At 38.3% G+C, this 21,838-nt stretch overlaps 1 protein-coding gene across 1 annotated transcript in view; it reads right to left on the bottom strand.

Annotated features, from left to right (window-relative positions):
• Positions 1-1,747: 1,747 nt before the first annotated feature.
• Positions 1,748-21,838, bottom strand: part of CTSC (cathepsin C) — a 41,203-nt gene continuing 21,112 nt past the window's right edge. Inside the window, exons 4-7 of the mRNA XM_082628473.1 lie at positions 19,136-19,291; positions 16,545-16,660; positions 9,871-10,002; positions 1,748-2,701 (exon numbers count right to left, since the gene is read on the bottom strand). Of these exons, the coding sequence (XP_082484599.1) occupies positions 2,199-2,701; positions 9,871-10,002; positions 16,545-16,660; positions 19,136-19,291 (907 nt within the window). The 3' untranslated portion in view covers positions 1,748-2,198. The remainder of the gene's footprint in view (positions 2,702-9,870; positions 10,003-16,544; positions 16,661-19,135; positions 19,292-21,838) is intronic.

The raw sequence follows: 21,838 nt of genomic DNA, 5'->3' as shown, positions 1-21,838 counted from the left end.
GAGGTTAGCCAGAGTTCCCAACCCATTTTTTTCCAGAGCTCACTTGCTCAACAGACTTTGATGATATGTTCTGTTAGCACCAATACAAACAAGTTTCAGATAATGAAACTTGCTTTTTGTATAGCTTAACAGTTTAATTACATGGCTTAAGGAACCATGATGGAACCATGATTCAGTCAACGTCTTGAATGAATTCCACCACTGTGGATGAAATGGTGATCTTTCTCTTGTAGAGCAATAGGAAAAGCAGACCTCCCACAGCAGAAAATGCAAGTTGAAGGGCAGCGTAACTTGAGCTCTCTGGGCAACCCTGCGTGCACCTCTGAAAACTTAGGGCCTTTTCAAGCCATTGCTTGTCCTCCACTAATCATGCTTGCGAGACCTGCTTCCCATTGCCAGTTAAGTTCACAACAATCATTTAGTCCTTCAATATTTCCTAGATTATTTAAAGAATTATATGAGCAACGATTTTCCTTCAGAGCCCAGCCAGGGCCCCCATGAAATGGTGCAAAAGCATGGGTGCTCTTCACCTTCAGGACTTGCTCTCACATGTGTCAACTGACTGCTGTCCAAGTAAAAACTAGAGGATGAGCTCACACTTAATGGGTTAAAGAAAATCTTAGCTATTAAGCTGACAGGTGGTATATCTTTATAAATTTTAGTGAAAAATAAATTCCTGCTTGATTTCAAAGTCTATTTACACTTTCATGTAGCAATAAGGCTAGGCATAAATTAGGTTTATAATTATTACATTCCACCAGTAACAGTAACAAGGAAAATATACCTCCTTGGAGGCCTTCCACGTAATGGCTCTGGCTATGCCTGCCATTCAGAGTGTCTGCTTCTTTGTCATCATGTGGTAAAAAGGTCAAAGGTATGTGGCCATGTACCAGGAGGCCCAAGAAGCCACACTTTAAATATGAGGCAAACTCCTGGAATAACCCTTCAGTTTAAGAAGATTAAAAATGTCATTGTAGTGAACTGCAATACAAAAAGTACATGAGGCTTAAGACAAAACTGAGACTTAACATGTCAATGTGAAATTTCCAACTATGCATCTAGTATCCCTGGTGATTTTGGATACTCTGGTGGAAAGCACAGAGATTCAGTGTCTAAGTCACTCAAGGAGAACCAGATTTAGAAAACCTAGGTTCTAATCTAGACTCATTATTTACCAGCTGTGTGACCTTGGATGAGCCACTTGCCCTCTGTATAAGCCTCAGTGTCTTTTTCTGGTTAACAGGAAGTTACATTGAACCATCTCCAGGGTCCCTTTCAGCTCTAAAAGCCTTATAGTTCTTGTTTATGGTTTAGAGCTCTAATTTGCCTAATTTTGCCAGATCTATTATTTCTAATGGATCCTATCTGTTTACACAGTGTGGAGATTTCATATCACTGTGAAATATCCCTTGGAGATCCCAAAGATCTGACCAAATATAAACTGCTAATATTCCACTAATTAGGCTATTACTGCTCAGCCAATGAAGGCTAACCAATACTTCCAAATGCAAGATACACCATAAGAAGGTTTAACCAATAACCAGACTCTTATCAAAACTCCTGCATCTTTTCTTTATAATCTCTGTCTCATCAAATATCCAGGAGATAATTTCAGGGTTCACTAGCCATTAACTGAGTATACCCCTTATTGTAAATGTTCATAATTTTGTTGTTTTTAGTTGAAATACCCTGATTTTCCTTTTTAAAGTATTTACATAAGTGAGAGAAGTAAATACAACTGAAGGAGTCAAGATTAAAAATTCTCTTAAGTACATACATAAATTTCAAAATACATATCAACTGAATATTTACAAAAAATTTTTAAATTTAATAATCATTGCCATATTTTCTCATGATTTATACAAGTTAAAAGTAAGCCTGTGCATTCACATAGACTTTTAAAAATACAGCATCTGTTTGAATCACAAATGATTAGCAAAATCCATTACTTCATAGTTCACCATCATCTATAAAAACCTCATTTCACTGAATACTTAGGGAAAAGCAGGCTGGTGTTCAATGGGAAAGTATATTACCGTCAAGGGCAGTTTTAATTTTAAAGGCACAAATCTTCATAGGAATCTATTTGTAAGCTTTTGACATTGCAGTAGCAATACGGTAAAAGTCTCTAGTCTGTGAATAAGTCAGTTTCCTTTCATGACTGATGGTGGTCAGTATGAAACGCTGGGAGGTACACCCTACAATTTAGGAATTGGTGTGGCCGCCAGTGCTATGCTTTCAATTGAACACTCATCGGTTCCTCTGCGGATCCGGAAGTAACCATCCTCACCCCAGCCAGGGCCCCAGCTGTTTTTAACAATCCAGTAATCCAGTCCAGAGGCCAAGTCAGTGCCATAGCCCACCAGCAGGATAGCATGATTGGTCAGCTCAAAGGGGTTGAAAGGGTCTCTCAGACCAGTGTGGTGGTAGATCCCCTTGTGGTAGTGGAAGAAGTCATCATAGACTTCAAAGGCAGCTGCCACGGGCCCATGATGGACCAGCTCAAGCCTCATCAGGGCTTCATTGCAGCCCCCATAGAAACCTCCCACATAGTGGTAGTCGGAGGAGTAGTAATGGAAGCAGTCCTCTTTGAGTTTGCATGGAGAATCTGTGCCTGTGTAGGGGAAGCAGGCCTCTTCCACCAGCCCAAAATCTTGGGCATACTTTCCCGCGATGAGATATGGGAAGCCACCTTCACAGCCTGAGGATGAAGAACACACAGAGTTATTATTACCCTCTATTAGAAAGGGGTACAAAAGAAACTGTCCCATTTCATATTTTTTCTTTTCTATGCCATTAATTATTCTTTATGTCACCCCTAGAAGTTGTTTCTTAGCTTAAATACCACTTCATTCATCCATCCATCAGCCATCTATTTGACAGACATTTATTCGGCACCTGATATGGAAGGTAGCTTCGTGGTTAAGTGGGAGGCTCTGAAGCCTGACTATATAGGCTCAATCCAAAACTGGGTTAAGAATTGATAATTTCTCTGTACCTCTGTTTACTTATCTGTAAAATATAGATAGCAATAGCACCTTCCTTGTAGGATTAAATAAATTACTTCATGTAAAAGCAATAAAAGTTCGCTATTATTGTCATTATTAAATAGCCAGACACTTCCTCAATGAAGTCTTCTCTGACCACCTCTTGCAGAAAAGTCTAAATTAGGTCCCCATATCCTTCCTCCAGTCCTGGCCGTATTACAAGCATATCTCAGAGACACTGCAGGTTCAGTTCCAGACTACCAAAATAAAGCAAATATCACAATAAAGTCACACAAATGTTTTGGTTTCCTAGTGCATATAAAAGTTATGTTTACAGTCTACTGTAGTCTATTAAGTGTGCATTTTGTCCAGAAAACAGTACACACACCTTAATTTTAAAATGCTTTATTGCTAAAAAAAACCCTGCTAACCATCACCAGAGCATTCAATGAGTTATAATCTTTTTGCTGGCAGAGGGTTGGAAATATTTCAAGAATTACCAAAATATGATAACGAGACATGAAGTGAGCAAATCCTGTTGCAAAAATGGCACTGACAGTCTCGCTCGATGCAGGGTTGCCACGAACCTTCAATTTGTAAAACAAACAAACAAACAAAACCCATGCTGTATCTGAGAAGCACAATAAAATGAGGTATGCCTGTATACACATCCAGAACCCTTTTTCTTCATTGTTCTTATAATTATTTAATTTCTATTTTCCTCACTTAACTGTAAGCTTCATGAGGGTAAGGACTCTCTCTTTTTTTTTTTTTTTGCGGTACGTGGGCTTTTCACTGTTGTGGCCTCTCCCGTTGCGGAGCACAGGCTCCGGACGCGCAGGCTCAGCGGCCATGGCTCACGGGCCCAGCCGCTCTGTGGCATGTGGGATCTTCCCGGACCGGGGCACGAACCCGTGTCCCCTGCATCGGCAGGCAGACTCCCAACCACTGCGTCACCAGGGAAGCCTGTAAGGACTCTCTTGATACTTCAGAGTCCCCAGGGCCCAAAAGTCACAATGTCAGAGTTTAATAAGTATTTCAGAAAGAAGGAAAGGCTCACTGACAATCATTCACCAGCAGTTTCACTGGTGAACTGAGAAAGTCTCTAGTAGCCAAACCTGGGGTTGACAGCAGAAAACTTTAAAATGAGAATGTTTCTCCCTGAATCAATGGCAGCCGGGATTTCTACACACTTTACGTATAGCCTGTTCTAGAAGCCTACGTACACAATTTTTAAATCCTTCTGGAGAGAAACCAGTTTCGTATGATTTTAATAAGAATTAGGTTTCAGAATTAGACCTTATTTGGGACTGAAATTCATGCTTAGAAGCTGAGTGGCCTTCAAAATACTATAGAACAACTTCATGTCTGTTCCTTGTCTATAAATAGGATAACAGCTACTCTTTCAGGGTTTGAGCACTGTTGGATAATGCATGTAAGAGGCTCCTAAGAGCCAGTGCTTACTCAAAATATAGCAATTATTGACATCTTGCTGGATGGTGCAGTGAATTCCATGAGAAACCACTCGATAATAAGTGATAGGACCAGAACTTGCACCCAGGTTTGTTCTTTTTTTTCTGAATTTCTGAATTTTATTTATTTTTGTATACAGCAGGTTCTTATTAGTCATCAGTTTTATACATATCAGTGTATACATGCCAATCCCAATCGCCCAATTCATCACACCACCACCCCCACCTCCCCCACCACTTTCCCCCCTTGGTGTCCATACGTTTGTTCTCTACATCTGTGTCTCAATTTCTGCCCTGCAAACCAGTTCATCTATACCACTTTTCTAGGTTCCAAATATATGCGTTAATATACAATATTTGTTTTTCTCTTTCTGACTTACTTCACTCTGTATGATAGTCTCTAGATACACCCACGTCTCAACAAATGACCCAATTTCGTTCCTTTTTATGTCTGAGTAATATTCCATTGTATATATGTACCACATCTTCTTTGTCCATTCATGTGTCAGTGGGCATTTTGGTTGCTTCCATGACCTGGCTATTGTAAATACTGCTGCAAAGAACATTGGGGTGCATGTATCTTTTTGAATTATGGTTTTCTCTGGGTATATGCCCAGTAGTGGGACTGCTGGATCATATGGTAGTTCTAATTTTACTTTTTTAAGGAACCTCCATACTGTTCTCCATAGTGGCTGTATCAATTTACATTCCCACCAACAGTGCAAGCGGGTTCCCTTTTCTCCACACCCTCTCCAGCATTTGTTGTTTGTAGATTTTCTGATGATGCCCATTCTAATGGGTGTGAGGTGATAGCTCACTGTAGTTTTGATTTGCATTTCTCTGATAATTAGTGATATTGAGCAGCTTTTCATGTGCCTCTTGGCCATCTGTATGCCTTCTTTGGAGAAATGACTATTTAGGTCTTCTGCCCATTTTTTGACTGGGTTATTTAGTGTTTTAATATTGAGCTGCATGAGCTGTTTATATATATTGGAGATTAATCCTTTGTCTGTTGATTCATTTGCAAATATTTTCTCCCACTCTGAGGATTATTTTTTCGTCTTGTTTATGGTTTCCTTTGCTGTGCAAAAGCTTTTAAGTTTCATCAGGTCCCATTTGTTTATTTTTGTTTTTATTTCTATTACTCTAGGAGGTGGATCAAAACAGATCCTGCTGTGATTTATGTCAGAGTGTTCTTCCTGTTTTCCTCTAAGAGTTTTATAGTGTCCAGTCTTACATTTAGGTCTCTAATCCATTTTGAGTTTATTTTTGTGTATGGTGTTAGGGAGTGTTCTAATTTCATTCTTTTACATGTAGCTGTCCACTTTTCCCAGCACCACTTATTGAAGAGACTGTCTTTTCTCCATTGTATATCCTTGCCTCCTTTGTCATAGGTTAGTTGACCATAAGTGCGTGGGTTTATCTCTGGGCTTTCTATCTTGTTCCATTGATCTATATTTCTGTTTTTGTGGCAGTACCATATTGTCTTGATTACTGTAGCTTTGTAGTATAGTCTGAAGTCAGGGAGCCTGATTCCTCCAGCTCTGCTTTTTTCCCTCGAGACTGCTTTGGGTATTCAGGGTCTTTTGTGTCTCCATACAAATTTTAAGGTTTTTTGTTATAGTTCTGTGAAAAATGCCATTGGGAATTTGATAGGGATTGCATTGAATCTGTAGATTGCTTTGGGTAGTATAGTCATTTTTACAATATTGATTCTTCCAATACAAGAACATGGTATCTCTCTCCATCTGTTGGTATCATCTTTAATTTCTTTCATCAGTGTCTTATAGTTTGCTGCTTACAGGTCTTTTCTCTCCCTAGGTAGGTTTATTCCTAGGTATTTTACTCTTTTTGTTGCAATGGTAAGTGGGAGTGTTTCCTTAATTTCTCTTTCAGATTTTTCATCATTAGTATACAGGAATGCAAGAGATTTCTGTGCATTAATTTTGTATCCTGCAACTTTACCAAATTCAGTGATTAGCTAGTAGTTTACTGGTGGCATCTTTAGGATTCTCTATGTATAGTATCATGTCTTCTGCAAACACTAACAGTTTTACTTCTTCTTTCCTGATTTGTATTCCTTTTATTTCTTTTCCTTCTCAGATTGCTGTGCTAGGACTTCCAAAACTATGTTGAATAATAGTGGTGAGAGTGGACATCCTTGTCTTCTTCCTGATCTTAGAGGAAATGCTTTCAGTTTTTCACCATTGAGAATGATGTTTGCTGTGGGTTTGTCATATATGGCCTTTATTATGTTGAGGTAGGTTCCCTCTATGCCCAGTTTCTTGAGAGTTTTGATCATAAATGGGTATTGAATTTTTTCAAAAGCTTTTTCTGAATCTATTGAGATGATCATATGGTTTTTATTCTTCAGTTTGTTAATATAGTGCATCACATTGGTTGATTTGTGTATACTGAAGAATCCTTGCATCCCTGGGATAAATCCCAGTTGATCATAGTGTATGATCCTTTTAATGTTGTTGGATTCTGTTTGCTAGTATTTTGTTGAGGATTTTTGCATCTATATTCATCAGTGATATTGGTCTGTAATTTTCTTTCATTGTAGCATCTGTCTGGTTCTGGTGTCAGAGTGATGGTGGCCTCATAGAATGAGTTTGGGAGTGTTCCTTCCTCTGCAATATTTTGGAAGCATTTGAGAAGGATAGGTGTTTGCTCTTCTCTAAATGTTTGATAGAATTCACCTGTGAAGCCATCTGGTCCTGGACTTTGTTTGTTGGAAGATTTTTAATCACAGTTTCAATTTCATTACTTGTGATTGGTCTGTTCATATTTTCTATTTCTTCCTGGTTCAGTCTTGGAAGGTTATACCTTTCTAAGAATTTGTCCATTTCTTCCAGGTTGTCCATTTTATTGGCATAGAGCTGCCTGTAGTAGTCTCTTAGGATGCTTTGTATTTCTGAGGTGTCTGTTGCAACTTCCCCTTTTCCATTTCTAATTTTATTGATTTGAGTCCTCTCCCTCTTTTTCTTGATGAGCCTGGCTAATGGTTTATCAATATGGTTTATCTTCTCAAAGAACCAGCTCTTAGTTTTATTGAACTTTGCTATTGTCTTCTTTGTTTCTACTTCATTTATTTCTGCTCTGATCTCTATGATTTCTTTCCTTCTGCTAACTTTGGGTTTTGTTCGTTCTTCTTTCTCTAGTTCTTTTAGGTGTAAGGTAAGATTGTTTATTTGAGATTTTTCTTGTTTCTTTTTTTTTTTGCAGTATGTGGGCCTCTCACTGTTGTGGCCTCTCCCATTGTGGAGCACAGGCTCCGGATGCGCAGGCTCAATGGCCATGGCCCACGGGCCCAGCCGCTCCGCGGCATGTGGGATCTTCCCGGACTGGGGCACGAACCCATGTCCCCTGCATCGGCAGGCAGACTCTCAACCACTGCGCCACCAGGGAAGCCCCTTTTCTTGTTTCTTGAGGTAGGCTTGTATAGCTATAAACTTCCCTCTTAGAACTGCTTTTGCTGCATCCCATAGGTTTTGGATAGTTGCTTCATTGTCATTTGTCTCTAGGTAGGTTTTGATTTCCTCTTTGATTTCTTCAGTGATCTCTTTGTTATTTAGTAATGTACTGTTTAGCCTCCAAGTGTTTGCTGTAATTCATTTCTAATCTCATAGCATTGTGATCAGAAAAGATGCATGATACAATTTCAATTTTCTTAAATTTACTGAGGCTTGATTTGTGACCCAAGATGTGATCTATCCTGGAGAATGTTCCATGCGCACTTGAGAAGAAAGTGTAATCTGCTGTTTTTGGATGGAATGTCCTATAAATATCGATTAAATCTATCTGGTCTATTGTGTCATTTAAAGCTTCTGTTTCCTTATTAATTTTCTGTTTGGATGATCTGTCCATTGGTGTAAGTGAGGTGTTAAAAGTCCCCCACTATTATTGTGTTACTGTCAATATCCTCTTTTATAGCTGTTAGCAGTTGCCTATATATTGTGGTACTCCTATCTTGGGTGCATATATATTTATAATTGTTATATCTTCTTCTTGGATTGTTCCCTTGATCATTATGTAGTGTCCTTCCTTGTCTCTTGTAACATTCTTTATTTTAAAGTCTATTTTATCTGATATGAGTGTTGCTACTCCGGCTTTCTTCTAATTTCCATTTGTATGGAATATCTTTTTCCATCCCCTCACTTTCAGTCTGTATGTGTCCCTAGGTCTGAAGTGGGTCACCTGTAGACAGCATATATATAGGTCTTATTTTTGTATCCATTCAGCAAGCCTGTGTCTTTTGGTTGGAGCATTTAATCCATTCACGTTTAAGGTAATTATCGATACGTATGTTCCTATGACCATTTTCTTAATTGTTTTGGGTTTGTTTTTGTAGGTCCTTATCTTTGCTTGTGTAGAGAAGTTCCTTTAGCATTTGTTGTAGAGCTGGTTTGGTGGTGCTGAATTCTCTTAGCTTCTCTTGTCTGTAAAGCTTTTGATTTCTCCATCGAGTCTGAATGAGATCCTTGCTGGGTAGAGTAATCTTGGTTGTAGGTTCTTCCCTTTCATCACTTTAAGTATATCATGGCACTCCCTTCTGGCTTGTAGAGTTTCTGCTGAGAAATCAGCTGTTAACCTTATGGGAGTTCCCTTGTATGTTATTTGTCATTTTTCCCTTGCTGCTTTCAATAATTTTTCTTTGTGTTTAGTTTTTGCCAGTTTGATTACTATGTGTCTCAGTGTGTTTCTCCTTGGGTTTCTCCTGTATGGGACTCTGTGCTTCCTGGACTTGGGTGGCTGTTTCCTTTCCCATGTTAGGGAAGTTTTCGACTATAATCTCTTCAAATATTTTCTCAGGTCCTTTCTCTCTCTCTTCTCCTTCTGGGACCCCTGCAATGCGAATGTTGTTGCATTTAATGTTGTCCCCACGGTCTCTTAGGCTGTCTTCATTTCTTTTCATTCTTTTTTCTTTGTTCTGTTCCACAGCAGTGAATTCCACCATTCTGTTTTCCAGGTCACTTATCAGCTCTTCTGACTCAGTTATTCTGCTATTGATTCCTTCTAGTGTAGTTTTCATTTCAGTTATTGTATTGTTCATCTCTGTTTGTTTGTTCTTTAATTCTTCTACGTGTTTTTTAAACATTTCTTGCATCTTCTCGATCTTTGTCTCTATTCTTTTTCCGAGGTCCTGGATCATCTTCACCCTGATTATTCTGAATCCTTTTCTGGAAGGTTGCCTATCTCCACTTCATTTAGTTATTTTTCTGGGGTTTTATCTTGTTCCTTCATCTGGTACATAGCCTTCTGCCTTTTCATGTTGTCTATCTTTCTATGAATCGCACCCAGGTTTTCTGACAGAAGACATTATGATCTCTGTACTATCCCATCCTTACGGCTTTGCCAACAATGGCAAACTACACACAGGTAAACAGTGCCTGAAATACAACACATACCTTGAGCATACTGGCTGCAAGACACAACCTCCTGAGGACTCAAGATTGGGGTCTGGGTATTGTTGGTTAGTATACGGATTCTTGCTTCCATCATCCCTATAGAAGCAAATGAGTAGCAGCTTCCACAAGACCCTGGTGATAGAAAAGAAGGATATATAACCCAAGAGACCTTTGACGCACTCAAAAAGAATCATAGAAACCTTAAATGCATTACATACATTAATATATTTATACTGAGTGTTGCGGTTTTTGTTCATAAGGATCAGCACAATATAGAAGATTCAATCAAAGAATGCTACTGAGGTTACAGGCAAACATTAAGATTTTAGTTTTTTCACCAAAAGGCAAACATTACTATACGGGGCTTTTCTTGAAAATACTTTGGGAGAAAAAAACCTCCTAACTTCTGCAAAGCATTTGACAATATTCTTTTTTTTTTTTTTAACATCTTTATTGGCATATAATTGCTTTACAATGGTGTGTTAGTTTCTGCTCTATAACAAAGTGAATCAGCTATACATATACATATATCCCCGTATCTCCTCCCTCTTGCGTCTCCCTCCCACCCTCCCTATCCCACCCCTCTAGGTGGTCACAAAGCACCCAGCTCATCTCCCTGTGCTATGCGGCTGCTTCCCACCGGCTATCTATTTTACATTTGGTAGTGTATATATGTCCATGCCACTCTCTCACTTCCTCCCAGCTTACCCTTCCCCCTCCCTGTGTCCTCAAGTCCATCCTCTACATCTGCATCTTTATTCCTGTCCTGCCCCTGGGTTCTTCAGAACCTTTTTTTAAATATTCCATATATATGCGTTAGCATACAGTATTTATTTTTCTCTTTCTGACTTACTTCACTTTGTATGACAGTCTCTAGGTCCATCCACCTCACTACAAATAACTCAATTTCGTTTCTTTTTATGGCTGAGTAATATTCCACTGTATATATGTGCCACATCTTCTTTATCCATTAATCTGTTGATGGACACTTAGGTTGCTTCCATTTGGCAGTATTCTTAATAATGCAGAAATGATTTACATTTGCAACATTCTGAGCCATCAACTTGAGAGAAAATAATGGAGGGATACATATAAGCTAAGCTTTTAAATATCTCCAGAGAGGCATTTTCTAAAGCCCCTGTTGGGTGGAATTAACCCTAATAATGGCTCAGGTATGGGTGTATTATAGTAGAGAGTTGGATTCAACCAGGGTCAAGGAGGCAAAATACAACAAAGTCCAAGGAGGTAAGAGAGTAATTATAATGATGGATATGGTATTTAAGGTGGACAATAAGGAAGTAAAGATATAAAGCAGTTGGAGGTAGTGAAATGGAAAATAAATTGAAAAGTAGCTGTATGGAGGTAGGGGAGAAGGGAAAAGAAAGCAGCTTTATTTAATATGTAAATGCTCTTCTTGCAAGACAAAATAAATTTACTTAAGAAGCATATGCTAGGAACATAGTTGCTGCTTCAAGAGAAGAAAAAATATTGTATTATGAGGTAATTTATATAAAAATATTTTTATCTGTTTCTTCAATATGTGTGAGTAGAAGAAATAAATACACAGAATAAAATATGGAATGTATGTAACAAAACTGGGATTTCCACTTGTTGCAATTCTAGAAAGAAATGAGCATAACTTAATATCCCCATTATGATACAGCCTCTTTCACCTCTGCCACTGATACAAATTCTACATGGAGATATGCTTGTACCAAACCTGAGACACTGGTATTAAACGAAGTTGACATGTTATTCAAGTTACTAATATTAATTAGTTACCAAATTACTTGAATGGTAAGCACTCCCTTGTACACGTAAAGTAAGACAAACGAACAGACAATATTACAATTCAAAACATTCATTCTACATAAAGAGAATGCTGCCTTTGTTCTCTTTAATAAGTCTGAATTTAGTTAGTGAATGTCTTCCTCCGAAAAGTATTAAGAAGAACACTGTCCATTAAAAATATGAGGGGCACTGTTTTTCTCTTCTCCAGGTAACCGTTCATTCATGTCCCTCCCTGAGTACAAAGGAAAGCCAGGATACTCTATGCTCAGCCTCCAACATTCTTAAGCCTACTTGAATTACTTAATACCATTTTCCTCAAACTAAATTGTGAATTTCTTTGAGTGTTTACAGGAAATCTGTTTTCTTCACCTTGATGCCTGATGCAATGAAGGAATTCAGTGCATCTTTGTAGAAAGAAAAGTCAAATTATGAATAAGTGGATACATATTTATATCGAGGAGAGAAGGTTATTTCAATGGAAACAGTTAATATTTACTTTTAGTCCATTAGAGCCCTATCACCCTGTAACTGCTACCATTCTGATGGTCCCCAAAATTCTCCCCATAAACATCTCAGATTTATCCATACTGCTTTTGCCACTGAGGGATCACCTAAATTATGAAGATTAGAAGAGAAACATTTGGAAAGGGGCCTTGGGATTCATCTAGTGTACAACCTACTCAATAATACATACACTGAGATTCAAAAAGAAGCACTGACCTGTCCAAAGTCACAAAACTAAAGGGTGGCAGGTGCTAGCATCTAAATGTCTCCTAATGCAGAGTATTGTCTTTTTCCATTTATAGATCAGTATCTACTTTAAAGAATTTTCAAATTTCCTTTCCCTGTCTTCTAGTTACTAGATAGAATGAAATTAATATGCATATTTTGTTTTCAAAACCATCCAAATAATACTATCCTTAGGACTCCTCTTTCAAATGACAGAATGTCAAAGAACTAGATGAGTGACAGTAAATGGCCAAGGCCAGTGTTCTTTTCTTGAGACATCAGGATCTTTCAATAAATAACATCACAAGAGTCTAGAAATGGCCCCAATTTGGCCATTTAGCAGTCTTGGCCCAGGGCAGCCACAGAAATAATCTCTCTTGGTATTAACTATTAAACCCTCATCATCTGACCAGCCAGCATCATGGGAGGGACAGGCCACATGTACATTCAAGGGCTCAGAATGTGCTCTGTTAACAGAGAAATCACAGGAATGAGGAAAGGAGATAACCTTCCTCAAGCCCTTGATGTTCCCAGAAGGTCAGCTGCCAAGGTAATTAATGCCTCTTCAGAAGTCAGGGCCAGAGTCTAGATTCTGTAAATCAACTATACTTCAATAAACAAACAAGTAAATAAATAAACAATAAAAATAAAAGGACCATTTTCTCTTAAGAAGACTACAGGGCAATAAAGAAGAAGGGGAGATGATCCAGACAGAGCTCTACAGTAATCATATTTCCACAATCTCAAATAGATATGTGATTGTCAGATGGTTTAACTATATTCAGCTGTAACTTCTAACAGTGGAGAGAACACTGAAATGGGAGTAAAGAGCCAGGATTCTTTTTTTCCCTTCCCTCCCACCCTGTCACTCAGCTGTGTGACTCTGGGCAAGTCACTTGACCTTTCTGGCATTTCTTTTTATTTGTATGTAAAAGGAATAGGGTGGAGCAGTTTAAGGCCCCTGCCTTCCAGCTTTAATATAAACAGTAGTTAGAACAAGACTTAAATGAACTAGATTTTAAAGTTAGGAAAACCCTCTGCATTTCCTAATTAATGTGACCTGAAAGACACTCCCCTTCTCTCTTGAAGATGCAATAATAAATAAAGACAGCACTGCTGGGAGAAGAACAAAGAAAGTCCATCTCTTGCAACTTCCTAGCTCTCTTCCCTCTCACACATCAAAGTAAATCCTGGCTACATGGCTAGTGCTTGGAGATGTTAACACGTGTAAAGGTAAGAATTTGCACCCCGCCCCACGCCATATTTTTCTTTCATTAATCTTGATTTGCTCTCCGAATAGAGAAAAGTTGTGAATTCCCTTAACTGTGGGTAATTTGAATTCTAGGTTATATAGAACACTGGCGTATTTAAGTTAATGGAAATTTCCAAGTAGCCCAGTTAGTAGGAATAGAAAATAATTTTTTCCCAACCTAAAGTACAGAAAACCAAAAAGAAATCAAAAGAGGAACAACTAAGTACATTATTTTCTCAGACACCTAACAAGATACTACAGATGAGGGATCAATTTAAAAGCAATTAATCTGTCAAAGCCCTCTGTTTTTAAATTGCCCATGTCTGTACAAACCATATTTATAACACTCAAAGAATATGGAATATTAGAGATGACAATACCTTTTACCAAGCCACAGGAAAGCCATTGTCAAAGGATCTAGCTTTAGAGAGTCTAACTTCCTTCCCCTGAGTTATTATCTCATCAGTAGTCAATCATATATTTTGTGAAGTGAGTGGAACTAAATATTTCTTTCAAACTTTTCCTAAAGAATTTTTAAAACGCCCTGTTAAAGCAGTTATCATATTGTATTTTAATGTTTTGCTTGCAGGTCTTGCTAAACTGTAGTTTCTAGGATGAGGACCATGTCATATTGGTCTTTATATCCTCAGCCATTAAACAAAAATTCCTGGACTTCCCTGGTGGCACAGTGGTTAAGAAGCAGGGGATACGGGTTCAATCCCTGGTCCAGGAAGATCCCACATGTGCAGAGCAACTAAGCCCGTGCACCACAACTACTGAGCCCACACGCTCTAGGGCCTGCGTGCTGCAACTACTGAGCCTGCGTGCTGCAACTACTGAAGCCCATGTGCCTAGAGCCGGTGCTACACAACAAGACAAGCCACCGCAATGAAAAGCCCGCACATTGCAACGAAGAGTAGCCCCCGCTCGTCACAACTAAAGAAAATCCACGCATAGCAGCAAAGACCCAACACAGCCAAAAAAATTCCTAACATATTACTCTATAAACACTGCAACACAGTGGAAACAACCATGTGCCAAGCCCTCAATAACCAACACTTGACATGCAGTATTTACTTCATCCTCTCCAATAAGGATAGGAAACCTGTTTGATTACAGAATAAATTTTAATCCTCTCTTAATCTCAAACCTTTAATCAACTTTCCATTCATTTCTCAATTACCTTCAAATTTCTCTCATTTCCAATCCCTCCTTTCCAAGGAAGCTGTCTCCAGAAAAGGTAGGGATGGATTTCAGGACCCACACTTTCTCTAGAGCCAAAGAGTCCCAGAATAATTGGTACAAAGGAAAGACAAAGAGATGAGACCTCTGGTGTCAGATGAAGGACAGGAACACTGCTGCTGTAAGACCTGCTCAAAGCTCCATATATTCAGAACACTTTGCAAAAATTCAGTGAGGATGAACTGAAGGGTTGGTGGTGAATGTTGAGAAGTAGGAGAGGCTGATTAGCATTGAATTTTAAGAAAGGGGAAGGACAATTTATCTTTGGGTGTTATAAATTTATAATCCTCTCTCAGGAGACACTAATCAGAATGTTTCCAGACAGTAAATACTACACCCATTTTATAGTAACAAAGCAGTCATGTGTACTGTAATTATCTTCAAAATGAGCTTAGAAGTAATAAACCTGAGTATTATATAAATGATTCTCCAATCATTGTTGGTTAAAATTTAGGATAAGATAATTTGCTCTCAAGTGCTATTAGAGGAAAAGTTATTAAACCTACTCATCCTGTATCCAATTTCCAAAAATAACTGATAAAATGCAATTACAGTGATAATTTTGGTAAACCTGGGCTCTGCCTCCAGCCCACCATTCAGGAAGCTGAGTTAATACTTACCATTATATGTCTCATCCTGGGGTAAAGTTAATTGAAAGGTCTTTACACAGCTCAAAAAATCTACTTTACCAGAAAAAAATTTAAGGATACATTTTCTGGGCTCCTATAGTAATTAAAGACTAAATGATGGGGGAGGACAAAGGGGTAGAGTGGGCAGACAGGTAGTAAAGAAGGATTCCAGCATAAAGAAGATGTGGTATATATACACAATGGAATATTACTCAGCCATAAAAAAGAATGAAATATTGCCATTTGCAGCAACATGATGGTCCTAGAGATTATCATACTAAGTAAAGTAAATCAAAGACAAATATCATATATCACTTACATGTAGAATCTAAAAAATGATACAAATGAACTTATTTACAAAACAGAAACAGACTCACAGATATAGAAAAAAAACTGGTTACCAAAGGGGAAAGGGGAGGGATAAATTAGGAGTTTGGGATTAACAGATACACACTACTATATATAAAATAGATAAACAACAAGGACCTACTGTATAGCACAGGGAACTATATTCAGTGTCTTTTAATAAACTATAATGGAAAAGAATCTGAAAAGGAATATATATATATATAAACTGAATCACTTTGCTGTACACCTGAAACTAATACAACATTGTCAATCTATTATACTTCAATTTAAAAAAAAAAAAAGGATTCCAGCAAACCACTTGCAGAAGGAAGACCAATTTTGGCTGCATGCAATTCTTTGTTTCTACACAAGTGACTAGGAGGGCAAATGAGTTTGGCTTACATATCACTCTAATTTCATTAGCTACCTGGAACACACTGAGAAGGATACTGAAGAAATGCTAAGCTCTGCTGGAGAGATTATCTACTACCAAAGTCTGTCACGGACACAAAAAGAAGTGAGTATTCATTAGTTATATATTTTCCATTTCTTTACTAAAGTGGATCATAACCTATTCACTTCTGTATCCCCCAAATCTGAGAGCCTGGCACATAGTAAATGTTCAATAAATATTTCAGAATGAATTAATGGAAAAAAAAATCGGACTTTTTTTTTTTTTTTACCTTGGTTTCGAACAGGAGTAACAAAATTGGTACCATGAACATTTCTCCAGTCCCAGGATGCTGGCAAATGCAAAATCTCTTTCTGTATTTCAGCAGTTATTGGTGCAGGTTTGGGCCTAGGATGGAAACAGACATTTGATGTCAATATATATTCTTTCCTTTGAGGATGATTCCATGATTTCAACCACCTGGCTGGCTAGAATGTAGATTCAGATCCAAAGAGCACTTGTCTATCAGTGTTTCAATGTGTCTATTATACAAAAATGTATCTATTATACAATGTGTCAATTATATAACTAAGTTGTATAAATTACCCATTTCTTTTTCAGGATCTAGTAATTTTCCCTGGTGAAATAATGTTGGTTTCGTATATTGCCATTGCTAATTTTAGTATGCCTAAATAGCTGCATTCTCTTACTTTTAATACATTTTGACCAAGAAAGCAGATGTGAGAAATTGAAGATGGCCTACAAAGGATTTAGAGAAAATAGAGGAATTACTGATGTTTGACTCTGGAGATGGTGGTGATGGTAGCTGTAAAAGAAGTGAAGGCATGGAAATAAAAGATCTAAGTAGAAGCAGGCAGACTAGCTCCATAAACAGATGAAAGTAAGACACAAAGATGGCCACAAATGGCTTTACCACTTACTAGCTGTGTAATATTCGTCAAAGACCTTAACATCACAAAACTATGATCACCTCTTATTAAGATGGGTATAATAGGGGCTTCCCTGGTGGTGCAGTGGTTGAGAGTCTGCCTGCCGATGCAGGGGACACGGGTTTGTGCCCCAGTCCGGGAGGATCCCACATGCCGCGGAGTGGCTAGGCCCATGAGACATGGCTGCTGAGCCTGCGCGTCCGGAGCCTGTGCTCCGCAACGGGAGAGGCCACAACAGTGAGAGGCCCGCGTACCACAAAAACAAACAAAAAAACCCCAAAACAACAACAACAAAAAAAAAGATGGGTATAATCATGCCTACTGCAAAGGACTGTTATGAAAATTCAATGTAATAATGATTAACAAGTACTTAAAACATGGCCTTGTCTCTGATAAGTCCTTACTAAATTATTAAGCTATTATGATGATCACCACCACCATCATCATCATCTATGTCATTAAGACTAAACATGCTGCTGATACATTTAGGTGGCTATCTGGCACAAAACAGGCAATTGTTAACTTCCTTCTTCCTAACATCCTATAAGGCAGAGTGTTTACCCATCAGTGCACACACAGATAAAACAAAAGCAATGTGACAACAAAGCTCAGTGGAGTGAAAATGAAGACAGTGAAAGAGAAATTAGGGAGATGGAGAAGTGAGAATTACAAACATCACAGGCACACTATACATTATTGGCTCTCAATCATTTGGGTCCAGATTCTTTTAAGAATCTGCAGAGAGCTCTGGACTCAGATGTCCATAAACAATATGTTTTTCTACAAGAGTTCTTCAGAAACATGGCACCTGACACATGGCAAAGCAGTTGGGTCTGAGGCTCAGTCTTCCAGACAGGAGTCCCAGTCTCCCTAGGCTCCAGTGCTGACCCCACCTCCTCCGGGTTCTCCTTTGGCTTGTTACTGAACAGGTCTCAACTTCTCGTCTCACACAGATACAAGATGGCTCTTTCACTTTAGTGAATCTGAGAAGGAATACAATATGCTCCCATTCCCAATTTTGACTAACCAGAGCATCTCACAGACTAGTCATTCCTCAGAATACACTTTGAGAAACACTGTATAAGATTCTTTTCAGATATGGGTAGAACTGTGAGAGAAACTACATAGTCTGCTAAATCCAGCTATAGTTTTGAGGGAATAAATCTACCAAATTCCTCACTGTATAAATTCAAAGAACGATATAATTTTCCATAAGAAATACACCATGGGGTATATAAACTAAAGATGGGAAATGCCACTTCTGGCTGAAGGTAGAAGAGGTATATCAATAAATATGGAATATTTTTTGCTGGACATAAAAACAGAGAAAGGATTTTGAGATTTTTACAGGTGGCAAATTTGACAGTTTCTATAGGTAAGTTCAGGGGTATCTGAGGCAAAGGGAGTGGCATGAATGGAGGTAGATGAAAGTTTTCAGGAATTTTCTATCATATTATTTGAAAGCAGGTCAAGGTAGTCAATACAGTTATGGGCAAATTTAGATGGCTTTGATTACCAGGCTAAATTTATTCATTAGACAATAGGTAGTAACCCAATCATAGCTGGGTGTAAGAAGATGTAACAGGCAGTATTTCATAGAATGGCTAAGAGTGGGGACAGGGAGGGGTAGAAACCAAAGAGAGAGAAGGCAGGAAGCTGATCCATTATACAGGATAGAGATGACAAAGCCCTAAGCCAAAGTGTAGAAAATGGAAAGAGAGTAAAGGAAATGGAAGATGCTGTGAAAGCAAAACCCATAAATAGGGCTTGGAGAACATCCGAGTATGTATGAATAGGAAAGGGAGATGGTCAGAGAAAAGATAACATAAAAAGTCTAAGTTAGGATGACCAATAAAATGATGAACAGCCCAGGGAGGAGGATATCAATTGATACAAATATCTTTATTAGTGATAAAGACATGTGCTTTATTACCTTGGAATTCTCTGGCTGTGGCCACCACCTCTCCTAATCATCTCTTTCAGTGTAAGAGTCTCATATTCCATGTATGCGGTCGCAGTCCAAGACTTCTGAATGGCATTGATAGCTTTCACAAAGTTGTGGTTATATTTGTAGAGCCTATTAGAATACCTGCCAGCAAAAGTAAGACAGCTTCAGATACACTCTTTACTGATGTAAATAGATCCCGTTAAAATAGGCACTCTTATACTGTGGGCCTGAGTGGAAAGTGGTATAATCTTTCAGGAAGGCAACTGGATATGTCAATGTCTATATCTCTACATCTATATCTGTATCGATAGCCTAGAATTGGAATGTGTCCTATGAAAATAAAAGTTCAAGTGAACTAAGATGTATGTATAAGGATGTTCAGTGAAACATTTTTATACTAGTGCTAGATTATAGACATAAATATTCTAAGGTAAGGGATGGGTTAAATAAATAATGGTACTTCATTTGCTATATAGTTTATTCAGTAAAAATGTCTGGAAGATTATTTAGTGATATGGAAGACTTCACACTATATTAAACAAAAAGCAGAATATCAAAGAAGTTTATACAGAATTAATCAATTTTTGTGAAAGTGTACATTTATATTTATACCGTAAGTACATACAACCATGGTTATCTGTGAGTGGTGACATAGGATCATCACCTTTCCCTCACCCTCTACAATTTCTACAATGTACCTTTTAAACTTTGTAATAATAAAAAAAAAGGCAGGGGGGAGGACAGCAAAACTGTATACAATATATATATAGTATGGCAAGCATTATAACCACATGATGGGAAAAAAATGGTTCCATAGGGACATTTGGTTTATATCCTTGTTACTCAAATTTGGTTCTTGAGCCAGTATCAGCAGAAGCACCTGGAAGCTTGCTAGAAATGCAGACTCTAAGTATCCAACCCAGGCCACCTGAATCAGAATCTACATTTTTTTTTAACAAGATCCCCAGATGATTCACCGCAACATTAAAATCTGAAAGGCACTGGTTTACCTGATGCCAAATGCTTGGATACAGATGTAAACAAGTCTAACACACAAAGAGCATGTTTACAAAGCAAAAAAACTGAGGGAGTTGATTATTCATTTAACTTAAACATGTAATCACACGTATGTGCCAGGTGCTAGGAATTAACAGAATTCACCATGTTATTTCTACTAAAAAAGATTCTGGCCGTGGAGCAGCTAAGCCCATGAGCCACAACTACTGAAGCCCGTGCACCTAGAGCCCGTGCTCTGCAGCAAGAGAAGCCACTGCAATGAGAAGCCCATGCACCGCAACAAAGAGTAGCCCCCGTTCACCACAACTAGAGAAAGCCAGAGCACAGTAACAAAGACCCAACGCAGCCATACATACATACATACATACATACATACATAACATTCTGTAACTTAAGTGTGACTCACTACCCAAGACTTTCATTAACATTCAATTATGCAAAGCAAGATATACGTAACCTGAGTAACATGTTAGGCATACTTTGAACTTTTCTTTCTCTTTTAATTTAGATGTTCACAGAGAGTATTTTGATATAGTCAAAAAACCTGGAAGCACTGAAAATAATAAGAAAAATGTGCAACCACATTGATAATGTTTTAATGTTTTTATCAAAATCCTTTCCTATTTGTTGAAAAATGTGAAACCAGAGAGGTACCTTTATGAAATAGATTATAAAGCTGCCTGTATTCTATTTCTGACAACACAACAAAAGCCAGTTACAGTTGTTGTTTCTTAAGACACAGGAATATATTTTAAATTGTAAATGTCTATCTTGAAATCAGATCATTAAGAGCTGAAAGAGACCTTGATGGTAATTTAGTCCTAAATGCTTACTTTACAAGTGAGGCAACATAGATTCCGAGCACTCCGGTTAGTAGCTTCTTCACTAAATGAGGCAATGTTTGAAATGTCAGAACAGTACATAGTACACAGTATGTCCTAAGTAGTAGGGTGAAAAGTGAACAGCTTCATAGGAAATGTGTTGCTCAAGGATCAATCCAAACAAAGCAATTAAAAAGCTAAGTCCAAAATGGAGGTGATGAATGAGTCTAAATCTTGGGGAGCACTTCCCCAGACAAGTGCAATGTGTCCTCTTTGAACTCATGTCCCCCCACCTTCTCTGCTGCAGAGCCATTCACTGCCAGTGTGGTCTGGCTTTGGATGATTTGTTCATGTACACTTTCAGTGGATTTCACAACCAAACAAAACAGAAAATTTGCTACTGCTAATATTTATCTTTTCCTTCCAAACTAATAAAAGTCTGAAATCTCTTGTGTGGTTCATAGTTACTTAAACTGGACCCAACTCAACAAAAACTTAAAAGTTATACACTGAAGTGTGTCCTCCTCAAATTCATGTGTTCAAGTTCCAACCTCCAGTACATCAGAATGTGACTGTATTCAGAGACAGGGCCTTTAAAGAGGACATTAAGGTTACATGAGGCCGTATGGGTGGGCCCTAATCCAATATGACTGGTGTACTTTTAAGAAATGGAGATTAGGACACAGACAGGATGACCATGTAGGACAACAGTGAGCAGCCATCTGCAAGCCAGGGACAGAGGCCTCAGAGGAAACTAAACCTGCTGACACCTTATCTTGGACTTATAGCCTCCAGAATTGTGAGAAAATAAGTTTCTGTTGCTTAAACCATTCAGTCGGTGGTACTCTGT

This window comes from Mesoplodon mirus, assembly GCF_964341445.2.
Source record: "Mesoplodon mirus genome assembly, chromosome: 7".
In the NCBI taxonomy this organism is placed as follows: domain Eukaryota; kingdom Metazoa; phylum Chordata; class Mammalia; order Artiodactyla; family Ziphiidae; genus Mesoplodon; species Mesoplodon mirus.
The sequence above is the reverse complement of the archived record's forward strand: the minus strand, read 5'-3'. Positions and strand labels throughout refer to the sequence as shown.